The sequence below is a fragment of the Balaenoptera musculus genome, chromosome 8, assembly GCF_009873245.2.
Source record: "Balaenoptera musculus isolate JJ_BM4_2016_0621 chromosome 8, mBalMus1.pri.v3, whole genome shotgun sequence".
NCBI classification, from domain to species: Eukaryota; Metazoa; Chordata; class Mammalia; order Artiodactyla; family Balaenopteridae; genus Balaenoptera; species Balaenoptera musculus.
This window is the reverse complement of record NC_045792.1, coordinates 57,294,887-57,314,249: the sequence shown is the minus strand read 5'-3', so window position 1 is coordinate 57,314,249 and position 19,363 is coordinate 57,294,887. Positions and strand designations below refer to the sequence as shown.

At 40.4% G+C, this 19,363-nt stretch overlaps 1 protein-coding gene across 2 annotated transcripts in view; it reads right to left on the bottom strand.

The window, feature by feature from the left end:
* Window positions 1–17,368, bottom strand: part of RAB6A (RAB6A, member RAS oncogene family) — a 78,968-nt gene extending 61,600 nt beyond the window's left edge. The window contains exon 1 of one of the 2 annotated variants that reach the window (XM_036860512.1): window positions 16,826–17,368. In XM_036860512.1, the coding sequence (XP_036716407.1) occupies window positions 16,826–16,895 (70 nt within the window). In that variant the 5' untranslated portion in view covers window positions 16,896–17,368. The remainder of the gene's footprint in view (window positions 1–16,825) is intronic. The other variant, XM_036860511.1, reaches the window with a different exon arrangement.
* Window positions 17,369–19,363: the final 1,995 nt, after the last annotated feature.

The following is a 19,363-nucleotide window of genomic DNA, read 5'->3' as shown; positions in this document are numbered from 1 at the left end:
ATCAAAGCCATTGAATTTTTAAACTTTCTTTTTTGTAATTAATTTATTTATTTTTGGCTGCGTAGGGTCTTCGGTGCTGCACACAAGCCTTTCTCTAGTTGTGGCGAGCAGGGGCTACTCTTCGTTGTGGTGTTTCTCATTCTGGTGGCTTCTCTTGTTGCACAGCACGGGCTCTAGGCACGCGGTCTTCTGTATTTGTGGCACACGGGCTCAGTAGTTGTGGCTCACAGGCTCTAGAGCGCAGGCTCAGTAGTTGTGGTGTACAGACGTAGTTGCTCCACGGCATGTGGGATCTTCCTGGACCAGGGATCAAACCCGTGCCCCTGCATTGGCAGGTGGATTCTTAACCACTGAGCCACCAGGGAAGTCCTCAAAGTCACTGAATTTTAAAACTAATTTGTTTATCTTATTCTCTACTTAACTGTAAGTTACATGTATTAAGAATTTTGTCATATAAATTACAAAAGTCCAGTATAGCAAAATACCTGAGAAACACTTAATCTTATCTAACATTTAGTTCATGTAGCTCAACTTTCCAGAGATGATTACAGTTTTTTCACTCTTATGGTTTTGGGAACACCAAAGTATCCTGTACTTTCTGCACATCTTCTACCTATACAAAATTTATCAAGGAAAGGTTGTATAGTTTAGTGTCTTAGTACTGGAGCTCTAGAACCAGGCTGTTGAGCTGAAACCCAAGTTTGGCCAGTTACTAACTGTATATACTACTGAGACAAGTTATTTAACCTATCTGTGCCTGAATTTCCTCATGGTAAAATAAGAATAACAGTAGTACCTATCTTATAGGAATATTTCAACTTTTTTTCATTGAAATATATTTGATTTCCATGTTGTGTTAGTTTCTGGTATACAGCAAAGTGACTGTTTTATATATATATATATTTTGTTGTTGTTGTTGTTGCTATATTCTTTTTCATTATAGCTTATTACAAGATACTGAATATAGTTCCCTGTGCTATACCGTAGGACTTTGTTGTTTATCTATTTTATATATAGTAGTTTGTATCTGCTAATCCCAAACTCCTAATTTATCCCTCCCCACCTTTCCCCCTTGGTAACCATAAGTTTGTTTTCTATGTCAACTTTTTATTTTACAGAAAAGTTACAAACCTCCTTGGTCTCCTCTCATCGGTGACATTTCCTATCTTTCCTGTTTTTATGACCTCGACACGTGCAAAGAAAACTGGTCAGTTATTTTGTGTAATGTCCCTCAATTTAGATTTGTCTAATGTTTTCTCATTAGAATGAGGTCATACATTTTTGACAAGACCACCACAGAACTGATGTGCCTTTCTCAGTGCATCATAAAAGAAATACATGATGTCATATTAATGTCTTATTCCTAGTGATGTTAACCTTGATCACTTGATTATGGCAATCTCCACAGTTTCTCTACCATAAGTTACTGTTTTTCCCCTTGTAAATAATAAATATCTTGAGGAAGATACTTTGAGATTATTCAAATATCCTGTGTCTTCACAAAATTTTGCCCTCTGATTTTAGCATTCATCAAATGGATCTTGCCTGTAGCAATTAGCACTGTAGTATTCCAGTGGTGATTTTCTATTTCCCTCATTCTATCTACTACAAGAGCGGTCCTTTCTTATCTATTTATTTAAATATGTATTCATAAATATCTTAATTATGTGGGTTATAATCCAATATCACCATTATTTATTTTGTTGCTCAAAAATTTCCAACTTTCTCTATTGGGCGCTCTTTCACATTGGCTCCTGTGCCCTTTCAACATGTCCCCATCCCTTCATAAACACTTCCTTATTTTCTGGCACCACAATACTCTCCAGCTTATTTTGTATTTTCCCTGCCCCAGCCCTGAAATCAACCACTTCTCCAAAGATCTCACGGAGTTGGTTTTAAGGGTTAAACTAGTTAAGACTGTAAAGTACTTACAACAGGGTCTGATCTGTAGTAAGTAATCAAATGTCAGTTGATATTTAGTATTGATAGTTTGACAGGAAATACACATTAACCATTACAGCTGTCAGGAGGTGCTATATTTCTAGATTTGGTTGCAAAGCGATATTAAGCATTGTATTAGTTTGCTAGGGCTGCTATAACAAAGTACCACAGACTGAATGGTTTAAACAACAGAAATTTATTGTCTCACAGTTCTGGAGGCTACAAATCCAAAATCAAGGTGTTGGCAGAGTTAATTCCTTCTGAGGGCTGTGAAAAGAATCTGTTTCAAGCCTCTTCCCTAGCTTCTGGTGGTTTGCTGGCAGTCCTTGGCATCCCTTGGTGTACAGAAGCATCACCCTGATCTCTGCCTTCACCTTCAGATGGCATTCTCTCTGTGTATATCTGTGTCCAAATTTCCCCTTTTTATAAGGACACGAGTCATACTGTATAGCGGCCCATCCTACCCCAGGAGGACCTCACCTTAACCAGTTGCATCTGAGGTACTAGAGGTTAAACTTCAACATACGAATATGGGAAGAACACACACTTCAAGCCATAACCAGGCACAAATGAAAAAATTCTGAAAAATAAAAATAAATCATCACAGTATTTAGAATAATATCAATCAGACTGAGGTTGAAATAACCATTTAGACTGTTTTTACACAGAAGACTAATCATTGCAGTATCAGAGATTTTGAAAACAAATGTACAATATTTTGGAGAGGAAAGTTCAACTTAAAGAATTTTGAAAGAACAAAAGGAATGCTTTATTTAAAACTAAACATCCCAATGCAGCCAAAAATAAATAAATAAATAAATATTTTTTTTTAAAAGGGGGGGCTTCTCTGGTGGTGCAGTGGTTAAGAATCTGCCTGCCAATGCAAGGGACATGTGTTCAATCCCTGGTCCGGGAAGATCCCACATGCCACGGAGCAACTAACTAAGCCGTGCGCCACAACTACTGAGCCTGTGTGCTCTAGAGCCCGTGAGCCACAACTACTGAGCCCTCGTGCCACAACTACTGAAGCCCACGTGAGTAGAGCCCGTGCTCTGCAACAAGAGAAGCCACCACAATGAGAAGGCCACGCACCGCAATGAAGAGCAGCCCCCGCTCACCGCAACTAGAGAAAGCCCGTGAGCAGCGATGAAGACCCAATACAGCCAAAAATAAATAAATAAAATAAATAAAATATTAAATAAATAAATAAAACGAAACATACTCAGTCTTTCTGTGAAGAGGAACTACTTTCAATTTCTGAAAGCTCTGAGAGCATTAACTAGGTAGGAATATATGAGAGGTGCTGACATTAAGTCTCTGGGTGGAGCCTACAGAGGACCATCTCTGCAGGCCGTATTATATGGGTAGATTCTTCTCATTTTACCTAGAGAGGTTAAAGTGAACGCTTTAAGAGCTCATAATGTATAAGGTGGCAGAAAAAAGACCACAGTTCAGTATCCCTAACTCCTGCCCCAGAACTTTCCCCCCATGTCACATTAACTATAGAAGTTTCACAGGCCAAAGGAAAGAAACATTCCATATTAAACAACTTGATAAACAAACATAAAAGGTTTGCAAATTAGTAACTTCAATAGCCATCTAGTTTTGTCCTATTTACTTAATGTCAATATGTTGGTGCTTCTGTCACCTGCTTAAAGAAGAAAGAAAGACCTGTTTACTCAGATTCCTAATGACTGGACAGATTCAATATTTTATGGTTGCCTGTATGAAGGACATTATGCTAGACACCAAGGACAGAGATTTAAAAGATCTAAAAATGGATTTTGTGCAGCCTTAAGTACTACAGATCAAATATCTTTAGTCCAGAGGTGGCCTAAAATCTGTCTAAATCCATGAGTCATCACATTCTCTACTTCCCTATTATAATCAACTCACCTTGATTATGTAGATAATTTAAAGTACACATGCATAGATCTCTGAAAGGGATATTCTTCAGTTTTAACAGGATGGTTAAAGCCAGATAAAGGGTTAATTAACCACATGAGACTACTGAAATTAAAGTGAAATAAAATTTTGAAATCAGTTCTCAGTCACTGTAGCCACCACCATATTAAACAGCACAAATATGGGACAGTTCCTCCATCACAGAAAGCTCAATTGGATAGCAAAGATTTAGAGATCCTAAAATGTTAAGTCTCAAACCATGTAATGCAAAGTATCCCAAAAATAAAGGCCTCTGTGGGCAACTATATCCATGAATGTCAAGAATATACCAATAAGAAAGTTCTCATCTTTTAGCAATCATACCAAAATATTTGCAATGATAGGATATATGGGATTTTCTTCAACTCACCCTGGTATGTGGGGGCGGGGGGGATAATTGTTGAGGCTGAGTACGAGTTTATGGGGGCTCATGACACTATTCTCTGTACCTTTTTATATGTTCAAATTTTCCCATAATAAAGGGGTTAAATAATCCTTTAAGAACCCAGAAACATATTTGGTTAAATCACAAACTCACTCTTCAAATATGCCATTTATAACGACTGACTTCTTGACTCTCCAAAACTCTACTGAGACCACTTTTTAAAAATTATCAATTAGTTCTTGATAAATCCAATAGCCTTTTCTGAGTCATCATTTTCCTCATCTTGAGCCACTGACTCTTCAGATTCATACCAGATACTTGGCATATCAAACCTTTCTCCTCCTACGTTAGGTTTTTTTGTCTTATTCTGTTTTTCTTTTAATTATCCTCTTTTATGTGTATTTTTGAGGTAGCAAGCTACCTCAAAGCCTTTCTGAAACTAAGTATGGTAAAAATCATAAATCATTCACTTATTTGAAAATATTTAGTGAGCTCCCGCTATATGCCAAGCACTATGCAATGTGCTTTGAATACAGCAATGAACAATAAATTCATGAACGCTACCTCTGTGGAACTTACAGAACAAATGGAAAACAGAAATTTTAACAGACAAATAATTACAATTGTATTAAAGGCAGCAAGGAGAAGGACAGTGTTGACAGTCTATAAAGAATGGGAAACTAAACTACTCTGAGGAAGTCAGCAAAGGCTTGAAGAAGTTTCTTGAAGCTAAAGGATAAGCTGGAGTTAATCTGACAAAGGGGAAGAGGAAATATATAACAAGATGGAGATCGGTTAAGAGTTATAACTTAAAAAAGGTCAGTATGGCTGAAACAGAGAGAGATGGTGGGAGATATGCTCAAGAATGGACGGATGGGGAGGAGCCAAAAATTTCAGTGTGAGCAATGTAGATCATTTGGAAAGATTTTAGACCTTATTCTAAGAGTGATTAAAGCAAAAGCAAAAGCAAAAAAAAAAAAAACCAACCTACAAAGGTGGGTTTTTTTGAGTTTTTACAATTTTTTAAAAATTTTATTGTGATAAACTATACCATAAGATTTACCATTTTAACCATTTTTAAGTGTACTATTCTGTGGCATTAAGCACAGTCAAAATGTTTTTGTTTTTAATAAGAAGTTACTCTGATTTACATTTTTATAAAGTTCACTCTGATATCAATGTGATGGATGGATTGGAGGGGAGGTCCAAGAACAGAGGTTGGAAGGTACAAATATAAAGATTTAAATCTACTTTACTGCTCCCTCCCAGACCATAAACAAGAAGAGAACAGAGATTATACCTGATCTGTTAAAAACTACATCCCCCGGGGCCTAGCTCTATGCTTGGCACATAGTGGACATCTGTTAAACAGATAAATGACCTGTAAGATTCTATGATTCTTAGAACAGAAAACTTAAAATGCAAAGATGTGTGTTCTCTACAGCATGTAACACCTTAATGATTTTTTTTTTTAAACTTAAAAAAAAAAAACAAAAACCTGTCTAACAGTAATAGGTAAAGATGAGTTCTACCAACAAGGTTAGAGATAGGAAGGTAGAATCCAGACTCTGAAAGGGTCTAACTAGGGCAGAAGAGCTTGGACTTCATCTCAAAGAGAAGTCTATGCGGGGTGTCTGGGCAAGGTTTTATGCAATCTCACAATGGCAGGTTGAGATAACAGTAATGCTTAGTATCAGTTAGTTTAAAAAATCATACAGTATTTGTCCTTTTGTGATGGGCTTATTTCACTTAGCATAACGTCATCAAGGTTCATCCATGTTAAAGCATGTGTCAGAATTTTCTTCCTTTTTAAGGCTGAATAATATTTCATTGTATGACACCAAGCATTGTAAATGGATGACCACAACAAAAGCAACAATGATTGCAATTACCAAACACGAAACACACTCATACTATGTCATAATATTGACATTCAGTCCAGTAATCCTCCACTGTAACAGCTCCTTTACTTTGCAGTGAAAATTGATTTGTATATTCTTTGGTGTCAGTCTGTTTATCGCTTGTAAAAATAAAATACAGTGTGTGTTAAATAAATAAATAAATAAATAAATAAATAAATAAATAAAAGAAGTTAGATGTAATTTGTCTATATAAAAAAAAAATATTTCGGGCTTCCCTGGTGGCGCAGTGGTTGAGAATCTGCCTGCTAATGCAGGGGACACGGGTTCGAGCCCTGGTCTGGGAAGATCCCACATGCCACGGAGCAGCTGGGCCCGTGAGCCACAACTACTGAGCCTGCGCGTCTGGAGCCTGTGCCCCGCAACGGGAGGGGCCGCGATAGTGAGAGGCCCGCGCACCGCGATGAAGAGCGGTCCCCGCACCGCGATGAAGAGTGGCCCCCGCTTGCCGCAACTAGAGAAAGCCCTCGCACGAAACGAAGACCCAACACAGCCAAAAATAATAAATAAATAAAGTAGCTATAAAGTTTAAAAAAAAAAAAAAAAAATATTAAAAAAAAAAAAAAAAAAAAAAAATATTTCATTGTATGTATACACAGTACCATGTTTTGTCTACCCATTCATCCATGGATGAACACTTGGATTGCTTCTACCTTTTGGCTACTGTGAATAATGCTGCTATAAACGTGGACATAAATGAGTTGGTTTTAATTTTATAAAATGTACTTTTAAAAAAGAAGAGGAGGGACTTCCCTGGTGGTGCAGCAGTTAAGAATCCGCCTGCCAATGCAGGGGACACAGGTTCGAGCCCTGGTCCATGAAGATCCCACGTGCCGTGGAGCAACTCAGCCCGTGTGCTACAACTACGGAGCCTGCGCTCTAGAGCCCGCAAGCCACAACTACTGAGCCCGCGTGCCACAACTACTGAAGCCCACGCACCTAGAGCCTGTGCTCTGCAACAAGAGAAGCCACTGCAATGAGAAGCACGTGCACCACAACGATGAGTAGCCCCTGCTCGCCGCAACTAGAGAACGCCCTCACACAACGGAGACCCAGTGCAGACAAAAATAAATAAATTTATTTTTAAAAAAAGAGAAAAAAAAGAACAGAAACTGAAAACCCTAAGCAATTCTAAATGTTGAAATGTGTCAATTCTCAGAATATCAGTTAGAAGCTAGAAAGCAAATGCAAACTGGTACCTGACCTAATAGATTCTATAAAGATCAATTTTAAACTGACAATGGGGAAAGCTGAGAAACAATCTGATTTGTGCCAGAGAACCCCCCCCCCCCGCATGTAGGCACCAAGTACATCTAGAAATAAGGGTAAAGATGGTGCTAAAAATGAAAGGAATGGATGAAAATCTATTTAAAAGGGAGACTCACACCCTCACATCCCCTCCTCTATTCCACACAGCCAGGTTCCTCTCCCACTTCATCAGAAAACTATAGATTATGCTATGAGAAAGGAAAATAGAGGGTTTCTGGACTGGTGAATACAAGTTCAAGCGAAGGCTAAAGTACAAACAGTATTAAAAACAAAGTAAATTAAATTCATATACTCTGGTGTTATCTTCAAACCCTGTATCCATTCAGCTCCAAGAAAGCTGGCAACCAATCTTATCCTCTCCAGCAGGACACTGGACAACTCTTCTTTAAGAAATGTGACTGGCAGGACTTCCCTGGTGGTGCAGTGGTTAAGAATCCGCCTGCCAATGCAGGGGACATGGGTTCAAGCCCTGGTCTGGGACGATCCCACATGCCGCGGAGCAACTAAGCCCCTGCGCCACAACTACTGAGCCTGAGCTCTAGAGCCTGCAAGCCACAACTACTGAAGCCTGCGTGCTACAACTACTGAAGCCCACGTGCCTAGAGCCCATGCTCTGCAACAAGAGAAGCCACCGCAATGAGAAACCCACACACCGCAACAAAGAGTAGCCCCCGCTCCCTGCAACTAGAGAAAGTCTGCGTGCAGCAACGAAGACCCAAAGCAGCCAAAAATTAAAATTAATTAATTAATTTAAAAAAAAAGAAATGTGACCGGCAAAAAGACTTAAAAGAGCTAACATTAGAGATTTCTTCCCCCCAAAATAACTCAGCCAGATTGTCCTACAGAGAAGCCCAATAAACCCACAAAAGAGCTTAAAATCAAATTTTTAGTGCTCAACTCTTAAACAGAAGGAGACAGTCAAGAATACTAGTTCTAAAAAAAAAAAAAAAAAGAATACTAGTTCTTTGAGGACCACATCAAACAAGAAATAGAGAAACTAGAATAAACAAGTGAAAAGCAATTTACAAAAAACTGAGTATTGAAAAGAAAGCCATATCTCTTTAATATCCTCAAAATGACAAGAGATACAGCAGAAATTAACACAATGTTGAAAATCAACTATACTTCAATTAAAAAAAATTTTGACAAGAGAAGACACTAGAATCAAAAAGATGTTATAGAGAGAAACAATCAGAAAACAAAGAGCTCTTTGAAATTAAAATGATAGCAGAAATAAAATGTAATAGGGTAAAAGAAAGTTGAGAAAATTTTTTAAGAATTAAAACAGAAACAAATAAATGAAAAAGGGGCAAGATAAGATACAACTAGAGGATCAATCCAGGAGGTCTAATAAGAATTCCAGAGAACTGAAAATGGAGAAGAGAATATCATACTAGTTAAGTCAAGAAAATTTCCTGAAAATAAACAACTTAAGTTTCCAGTTTGAAAATATTTATACCTATTACTCAGCACATAAAATGAAAATAAACACATCATTATGAAAGATCAAAATACCAAGAGTCATAATGGCAATACTAGACTCTACAAGGCAATACATTTGTCTTCAAATTTCTGAAGGAAGAATATATCCAACCCAAATTTCTAAACCCCACCAAACGTCAGTGTAAAGGTTGTACAAACACATTTTCAGACATAAAGGTCTCAAAAAACTTCCTCTCATGTTCCCTTTATTAGGAAGCTACCTACTGGTGGATACATTCAACGTAATGAGTAAAACAAAGAAGAAAAAAGTAATCTGAGAAACAAGGGATCCATCCAACACAAGAGAGAAGGAAATCCTCCAAATGAAAGTAAAGGACATCACACGTTGACAGTTGTACATCAATTCTGGAGGGTAACTATTATACAACAGTATAAATTAGAAGAGGTCAGAAGGTTCTGGGAGAGATGTCCCAGGCAAACCTGATGCATTCAAATAACTGAGATCTACACTACTGGTAAAGAGTTTGGAGATAATTAAGAAAAAAAGGAAGTCAAATAGTGACACAAAGGAAAAAAAAAAAAAAAATATGGAATATAGTACAAGTAATCAGTATACTACACAGCTCAGCTGTGAATACCATTACCTAATAACAATAATGTGAAGATTAAATACTGATCTAACCAAAATGTATAATATCTATATTTAGAGGATGGGGAAGACAACACTGCCAGGTTAGTACTGCATATCAGAAATGAAAAGAATTTAGAAAGGTTAAATAAACTGTCCAAGATCACACTGTAAACACGGGGTTCAAGATTAGAACCAAAGTCTGTCTCTCGAGCTGTCTTTATCACTATATATTGCCTACCTAAGAAGAAAAAACTTAACTACAATAGTAAGGGAATAGATTTGAGAATTTCAGAACAGGGAAGTTTAATACTAAAAATTACATAATATGTTCTCCTGGAGATCTCTTAGAATGAAGTAACTTAAGAGTGGTCCAGTTTAATTGTCACAGACAAGAACAGCCTGAGGAAATCTAACAACTAAATCAAATGTAGTATCCTAGGTGGGATCTTGGAACAGAAAAAAGACATTAGGAAAAAAACTAAAGAAATCGAAATAAAATATCAAAATAAAATATGGACTTTGGTTAATAATAATGTATCAATATTGGTACATTAGTTGTGAAAAATGTACACGTGAGCTGTTAATTACAGAGGAAACTGGTGTAGAGTATACAGGAATTCCATATTATCTCTGCAATTTTTCTGTATATCTAAAACTATTCTAAATCAAAAAAATTGTATTTAGAAACAAAACAACAGAATGGGAAAGTGCTCTAAGTACTAATGGGAAAACATCTCTAGGAGTTATTGTTAAGGGAAAAAAAGCAAGAAGCAGAATAAAATCTGATACCTCGTATGTAAGGAAGAATAAAAAATTGTATTCATATTTGCTTGTGTCTGCATAAAGAAATCCCAGAATATACATAAGAAAATAGTATATATATATAATTATTAATAGAGGAGGGGGTGGGGAATGAGGTCACAGGAACAGGGGTAGCAGTAAGTTTTCTGAAAGTATATCTTTTTACATAATTTTGATTTGTGAACTATGTGATTGTGTTAACTGTTAAAAATAAAGTTAGAGGGGAAAAATAGCAATCCAGTTTAAAGCCCTAAGAGAAATGGATTGGGTGACTTCTTCAAGTCTCCTCCAACTTTGGAATGCTCTAAATCAAGAATTTCAACTAGAAGATCCTTAAACTTTTAGTCAGTCATATTTATAATGTGTCAATACCTTCCCTGAAATTCCATGCTCCCCTGTCACTTCTCTGTATCTTTTAACTCTACTTTTCAAAGCAGCTGCACTCACTGCACTACATTGTATTAGGTATTATATGTTTCTTCCATGATGAAATGTATATTTCTTAAGAGTAGGCTCTTAAGAAATATACAAACTATTGATAATTGACAGAGTAGCAGTTTTCAGTAAACATGTGCCAGGCACTCTTCTAAATGCTTTACATTTATTAACTAATTTAATCTTCACAATAACGCTATATGATAGGTCCTATTATCTTTATTTTATAGATAAGGAAGTTAAAGCATAAAAAAGTCAATAATCTGCCCAAGGTCAGTGAGCAGGGCTAAAATATAAAACCCAGGCTCTGTGCTCGTAATCACTAGCTGTACTGATTAGTTTTAAGACTTCAAAACAAGATATGGAAAAAACTCCCTTTGACTGTTCTAAATGCAATATGGGGACTTCCCTGGTGGTCCATTGGTTAAGAATCCACCTTCCAATGCCGGGGACGTGGGTTCAAACCCTGGTTGGGGAACTAAGATCCCACAGGCAACTAAGCCCATGCACCACAATGAAGAGCCCGAGCACTGCAACTAACCCAACGCAGCCAAAAATAATAAATAAATGTTAAAAAAATAAATAAATGCAATATGAAGCTACAAGATACAAATGGCTTAATATCATCTAGAAACTAGCAGATCTCAAAATGCAGCCCACCAACTCCCAGGATCCCCAGGACCCTTTGGCTGGGCCACTACTCTCCTGAGGGTCAAAACCACTTTCATAATATCAAGATGTTATTTGGCTTTTTTCACTTTTGTTCTCTCGTGAGTGTATAGTGGAGTTTCCAGAGCCTACGTGATGTGTGATATTACAAGAGACTGAATGCAGAAGCAGCTGTGAGAAGCAGATGACTTTTAATACACCAGACATTACAGAGATTTGCAAATATGTAAAACAATGCCACTCTCTCACTAAATTATTGTTTGAAAAACAGTTCTCTTTCATTAAAATTATGTCAACATGTAATGGATTTAACACTATTCTTTTTAAATGAATTAAATATTAAACAATTTTCTCAGTTAACTTTTGACACAGTAAATAGTGATATAAACCACATAAACAGCTCTTTAGAAGCCTCAACAATTTGTAAGAGCATCTTGAGGGGCTCTTGAGAAGAAAAAGTTTAAGATCACTGATCTAGCCAATCTAAACTGTTCAGTATTCCTAGTCTCGGACATTAAGACACTTTTTCCCAACACAGCATGTTATAATTCAAAAGAACTGATGTAAAAAAGGTAATAAAGGGCTTCCCTGGTGGCGCAGTGGTTGAGAGTCTGCCTGCCAATGCAGGGGACACGGGTTCGAGCCCTGGTCTGGGAAGATCCCACATGCCGCGGAGCAACTAGGCCCGTGAGCCACACCTACTGAGCCTGCGTGCCTGGAGCCTGTGCTCCACAATGAGAGGCCGCGACAGTGAGAGGCCCTCGCACGGCGATGAAGAGTGGCCCCCGCTTGCCGCAACTAGAGAAAGCCCTTGCACAGAAACGAAGACCCAACACAAACAAAAATAAAATAAATAAATAAATAAAAAAATTTTTTTAAAAAGGTAATAAAAAGTGAAAAAATAAGTAGTACTAGGCCAGGTATGTGTTCCTTTTTGAAATTACATTTCCTAATTTGTAACTCATAACATTTGTTTGTAAGTATTACCTTCTACTCTAAACCATTCCTAACATTGCCTCTGTATTTCAAGACAATAGCCAAAGGTGGTAACAAAAGAGGTTCCTTAAAGAAACTTCAGGTTCAAGCTGTGTATTTCAACATTTCTTTATTAAACCATGTATACTACTGAAATATAAAGAAACTGTAAGAATTACACGAAGATTACCAAGACTGGTATCATTAATTCAATATGAGGCTTCATATACTGAAACAATTCATCTTCATTATAGAATACAGAACCTTATTTTTTTTTGGCTGTGTCACGCAGCATGCGGGATCTTATTTCCCCGACCAGGGATGGAACCAGTACCCACTGCAGTGGAACCGTGGAGTCATAACCACTGGACCGCCAGGGAGGTCCCAGAACCTTAAGTTTTTGAAAAGCTAAATAGTCTACCTAACTTCAAATCTGTTCCATGAACATGTCTTTAATAATCACTTGACATACTTTTAGGTGCTATACTAATAGCAAATAATTTAAAAATAACTTTAACAAAACAAAACTAATTTTGTCCAACTCAAAAAAAAAGTATAAAATTCAGGTCAGTTGTTGTTTTTTTGTTTTTTTTTAGTTACACCATAAAGGTTATATATAAATTATTGGAATCCCTGCTCTCGAGCATCTGGAGTATCTCTATATACAATCAAATAATATAAGTATAAAATGTTATTGTTGGGAATTCCCTGGCAGTCCAGTGGTTAGTACTCAGCGCTTTCACTGCCGGGGCCCAGGCTCAATCCCTAGTGGGGGAACTAAGATCCCACAAGCTGCATGTGGGGCCAATAAAAAGAGTTATTGTTAAACTATTAAATGCGCAAGGAAAAAATGCAGACTTCACCATAACAAAGATGACTACTAGCTTTGGTTACTATTAGATTCAACCATCATTTATTCTGAGTACCCACTACAAGCCTGGCATTATTCTAGGCACTGGGGATACAATGAACAAAAAATTTAACAATTTTTAATCTTCATGGGACCTGCACTCTGCTGTGGGAAATAGACAAAAATAAACACAAGTAAGAATTAGAAATGTGGTCAATGCCATTAAGGAAACAAACAAGGCTTTGCCACAGATTAGTCTTTGAAAGCTGAACTGTGGAATTCTAAAACCTAAAAATAAAAAATTCATGAAGAGTTAAATCAAGATGACATGGACTGTGCTTCCCTGGTGGCACAGTGGTTAAGCATTTGCCTGCCAATGCAGGGGACACAGGTTCAAGCCCTGGTCCGGGAAGATCCCCCATGCCACGGAGCAACAAAGCCCATGCGCCGCAACTACTGAGCCTATGCTCTAGAGCCCGTGAGCCACAACTACTGAAGCCCACGCGCCTAGAGCTGGTGCTCCGCATCAAGAGAAGCCACTGCAATGAGAAGCCTGCGCACCGCAATGAAGAGAAGCCCCTGCTCGCCGCAACTAGAGAAAGCCCGCGCGCAGCAACAAAGACCCAACTCAGCCAAAAATTAATTAATTAATTAATTTAAAAAAAGAAAACAAGATGACACTGACTCTACAGACCTTTGCTAATGCATACGAAAACTACAGACACTGCCTGTGAAAACAGAGATCCGTCTTTCCAAAGCTACTGGATGGTATATTACTTAGCAATGTAGTAGCCTCAAAAGATAATTAAGCTCACAGTTCCACAGAGTTAAAAAGCATGTAAACACAATACTAAAAAAACTAAGAGGAGCCTAAGGAGACAGGACAACCAAATGTAGTGTGGTATCCTGAATTGAATGCTGAAACAGACAAAAATAAAAATTAAGGAAATCTGAATAAACTATAGAGTTTAGTTAATAATGTATCAATACTGGTTCATTAATGGTAACAAATGTACCTTACTAATATGTTAATAATATGGGATATTGGGTGGGGCTATATGGGAAACCTCTGCATGATCTTCTTAATTTTTCTGTAAATCTAAAACTGTTCTAAAAAATCAAGTCTACTTAAAAAAAAATCTAAGATGGCTTCAGGAATTATGGTGGAAGGAAGGGGAGTTAGTAAAGACTTGAAGAAACTAAGAAATGAGAAGCCATAAAACTCTGCAATGTGGGGACTTCCCTGGTGGCGCAGTGGTTAAGAATCTGCCTGCCAATGCAGTGGACATGGGTTCAATCCCTGGTCTGGGAAGATCCCACATGCCGTGGGGCAACTAAACCTGTGCGCCACAACTACTGAGCCTGCGTTCTAGAGCCCGCGAGCCACAACCACTGAGCCTGCGTGCTACAACTACGGAAGCCCGCACACCTAGAGCCCATGCTCTGCAACAAAGAGAAGCCACCGCAATGAGAAGCCTGTGCACCACAACGAAGAGTAGCCCCCACTCGCTGCAACTAGAGAAAGCCCGTGTGCAGCAATGAAGACCCAACGCAGCCAAAAATAAATAAAATAAAATAATTTAAAAAAAAAAAAAAAAAAAAAAAAAAAACTCTGCAATGTGAATTAGAATACTCAAGAAATTCAACAGAAATCAAGTATGATTCTATTCATACTAAAAACTTCCTAGGACAGAGATTAATGGATTTTTCATGCAAACTAAATAGCTCTGCATCACAATGTAAGGCAGTCAATAACATCCCTGAGTGCACAATAAGCACTTTAGATCATATTTATCAATAATAACCAATAGGCTGTATTTTATGTATGTCACTGTCCTGAAATTGTCATAAAATACCTGGACAGGGATCAATCTCATAGATCTTACTAAGTTACTTAAAGAAACAAGTTTATATTTGCATAGCAAAAAAAAGCAAAAAGGAGACTTGGTAAGAAGGCAAGGAGAAAAGATTATGTATGAAGGGAGAAAGACAACTTATCAGGTCTAACTGGAAGCAATTTTGCAACTATTATTAACCTACTTTGATGCCACACAAATTAGTATAAATAGTTCAGAGCAGTAATAAGAGCTCTGAATTTATATCAGTTATCTTCTTTCCAATCGAAAGAAATAAATGTCTTCTATAGCCTAACCTAAAACACCTACCATGTAACTCAATGTCTGATGACTCGGGAGGAACTAATCTCTCAATGTCTCAATTTTAAAGGTAAGAAAAGTGTGAGAAAAATAATGGAGGATGATAATCTCTAAACTGCAGAGTGTGAAGTTTGCATAATACAGCATAAAATTGGAATTACCACGAGATGTAATTTTTAGAGACAGCCATCAGAAAATTAGAACCTTATACCCAACACAAAGTACAATGACAGCAGGAGCCTGACCAAATAAATGAGATAACAATTTCACTCATCAGATACTACGGAATATTAACCATAAAAGAATCATTTAGCCAAAATGGTATTATATATTCGAATCGAATTTAGATAACTGGATGATGAATCTATCTCTTCTCTACTCTGTTACTCCCTATCCCCAAAGGAAACCCTACAAAACAAAGATGTTCGTTATTCTAAAGCCTTCTCTCCCTAAGGAATCCTGAATATATAATTGGAAAATACTCAAGAAGAAATGGAATAATTAACATTTCTCCAGTAATTCCTGTTTGCACCACCGTGAGGAGAATCAGACACTGCGCTTCGTGTTGAAGCAGAAAAAGGAGAGGTGAGATGTGAAAAATTCCAAGTAAGACGATCATGACATAGCATCTGGCAGAGACTGGAAAAGCATGAACGCTGCCAAAAGAATCGCCAGGGATGAAAGTCAAGAGAAGAAAACGAGGTTTTCCAACAGGCCACAGCCTAACCCAAGGGGCAAAAAACCGCTACTGCCGCCGCCACTCCCTCACTCCCCAACCATTCCATCAAGTCGCCTCCAATTCAGATATATATCCTCTATAACCCAGACCCATTCCCCACCCAGGTGAAAACAATCCAAGAATTTCCTAGGACCCCCTCCCCCACTTCCATAAGATCCGCACTTCTCGGGGCCAAGCCTCTGGGGAAAACAACGCCCAGATCCCACCCTCCCGGCGCAAGGTTGAAGAGGGCCGGTTCCCCGGAGTGGGGCTTCCCGGGTGGGCCTCACCGAGCTGAGCAACTGGGATCAGAGCAAGGAACAAGGGTGGGGCTCAAGGAAGGGAGCTGGGGTCGGTGAGACGACGGAGACCCGAGGAAGAAAGGGATGGACAGGAGGCTGGGGCTGGGCGGGGTGAGGAGTGGGGAAGGCAGATCCACGGGAGAGGGCCGGGCTGCGGGGAAAGGAGCGGGCGGAGTGGGGGACGGAAGGGTCAGAATCCGATCGACGGATCATGGCGAAGAGGAATGTGTGGCTAACAGGGGTCGGCGAACAGGCTCAAGGGCTAGGGGGTGGAAGGAAGCGCGACCGCGAGGCCCGCAGGGAGCCTCCGCGGACAGAAGGGCCGCACTGGGGGCGGTGCGGGGAAGCCACTGCCAGCTGCCAGGAGTGGGGGAGCCGCGCACTCACCGCTCTGCTCCCCTAGGAACACCAGCTTGAATTTCCTCAGCGGATTCCCGAAGTCTCCGCCCGCGGACATGATGGAGCCGGAGGAGCTGCCGCCGCCTCAGCCCAGAGACCTCTCAGACCGACGCCGCTCCAACCGGTTGACGGGGAGGCTAGAGGAAGGGTCGGCGCCGAGCTCTCTCGGCCCCTGCAGGGCCCGGCAGCGGAGCAAGGCTGGAGAACAAGGCTCCTCTCACAGGCAGCCGTCGCCGCCGCCTCCCCTCGGAGTCGCCTAGCACCGAGCGAGGCCCGCAGCTGGGAAAGGAAGGAGGGCGGTGTCGGAAGCAGCCAGGGGTGTGCTCGGGGGTCCCGAGGCTAGAGCCGTTCCCCTCTCAGCACCCGGCACAGAGACTGAGGCGAGGGTGGCGAAGCCGGAGCCGCAGACGCGTCTGGGACCTCTCACACGCAGCGTTCCAGCTCCACAGCTGCCACCACCGCAGCCCAACCTGCTGAGTGCGCGAGCCTGTGGCGCGGCGCGGGGCGAGCCCGGGCGCGAGCCTGCCGCCCAGCCAGCCACGGCGTACGTACGTGCGTGCGTGCGTGAGTGCGCGTGCGCGCCACAGCCAGCGCCTTCCTGGTTTAGCCTGCTTTCCCGGCTCCGCCCAGGCAGAGAAGACGTGGGGAGGTTAGGTTTCCCCTCGCGTCGGGAGAAGCAGGGAGATGGTGGGGTGGAGCCTGGGAGAGCTGACGGGGTAGAATAAGGAGCACTTATGTCACTTACGGGATGAGCCAATCGGAAGAGGTTAAGGGCGGGCAGAGATGTCGAGTGAGGTGGCAGCGCCAGAGCGCGCGCGGTGCCCTCCTGCGGTGGAAAGCGTCTCACCGTGGCGGCCATGCGAAGTGTGGCCCGTCGCAACCTGAGGGGAGGGGAGGGAATTGGGGCGAAGGCGGGGCCAGAATGGAGGTGGCATTGACCCCAAGAGTGGGTGAAGTCGGAAGGCCCTGAGGTGTACAGAAGGTTCCTCTTTCCTGAGCCCTCAGCTCTTCCTCACAGTCTTCAGATCCGCCCTTCACCTCTGCACCCGCCTTCTCCATCTTCTTTCTTATAATTCCTCAGACGATACCCTACTAGGTACTGTTGCTCCCAGGAGTTTTGTAACAGAAGCAGGGCCTCCACATTTTTGTAGACAAGGAAGCTGAAGGTCATAGGAAGGAAATGATTTACAAAATCCGCAGAGCCATAAAGTGGAACCCAGGTTTTGTCTTTTCCCCCAATTGAACCTCCACAACCTCCTCGTTGATAAGCCCATCCACTTCCCTAGCCTGACCTGGCTTGGTCTTCTCTTACCAACCTTTGTTCCTCAGATATGAACAGTTCTAAGTGACCCCCACCTTATACTGTGATAGAAAAGGAGTTACACGTCATGTAAACCAAACCCTTCATTTCACAGGTGGTGAAACTGAGGCCCAGGTAGGAAAATGGGGTTGCAAAAAGGTCACACAACAAATTAGAGGTAGAGCATGGCCCTGATGTGGGGAAGTAGACATTGAAAGATCACCTGGGGACTTACCTGGTGGCGTAGTGGTTAAGAATCTGCCTGCCAATGCAGGGGACACGGGTTTGAGCCCTGGCCTGGGAAGATCCCACATGCTGCGGAGCAACTAAGTCTGTACACAACTACTGAGCCTGCGCTCTAGAGCCCGTGAGCCACAACTACTGAGCCTGTGCTCTAGAGCCCGTGAGCCACAACTACTGAAGCCCGCGCGCTTAGAGCCCGTGCTCCACAACAAAGAGAAGCCACCAAAATGAGAAGCCCGCACACTGCAACGAAGAGTAGCCCCCGCTCGCCGCAATTAGAGGAAGCCCGCGTGCAGCAACGAAGACCCAATGCAGCCAAAAATAAATAAATAAATTTATTAAAAAATAAAATAAAAAGATCACCTTTCTACAGATGTAGAAAACAAACATGGTTTACGGGAGGGGAGGATTAAATTGATAGATTGGGATTGACATATACAGACTACTATATATAAAATAGATAACTAATAAGAACCTATTGTATAGCACAGGGAACTCTACTCAATACTCTGTAATGACCTATATGGGAAAAGAATCTAAAAAAGAGTGGATATATGTATATGTATAACTGATTCACTTTGCTGTACAGCAGAAACTAACACAACATTGTAAATCAACTATACTCCAATAAAAAGTAATTAAAAAAAAAAGATCACCCATTCCTTCTAAAGCAGGGCTTCTGAATCTGCTGTGGGTGAGCCTCCCTTAAATTAGACATCTGCAGCATGTGTATTTTTCTGTGGAGAGAATCCATAGCTTTCATCAGATTTTCAACCCAGTTCATGACCCAAAAAATGAAGGTTAATGTCACACTCAAGAGGAGCTCAGGAATACATGACAACTAAGTGTAATGTGGATATAACTAACATGATAACGAAACTGGTAAGTTTTAAGCTGAATGGGATCCTGGAACAGAAAAAGGACATTAGGCAAAAACTAAGGAAATCTGAATAAATATGGACTTTAGTTAATTACAATGTATC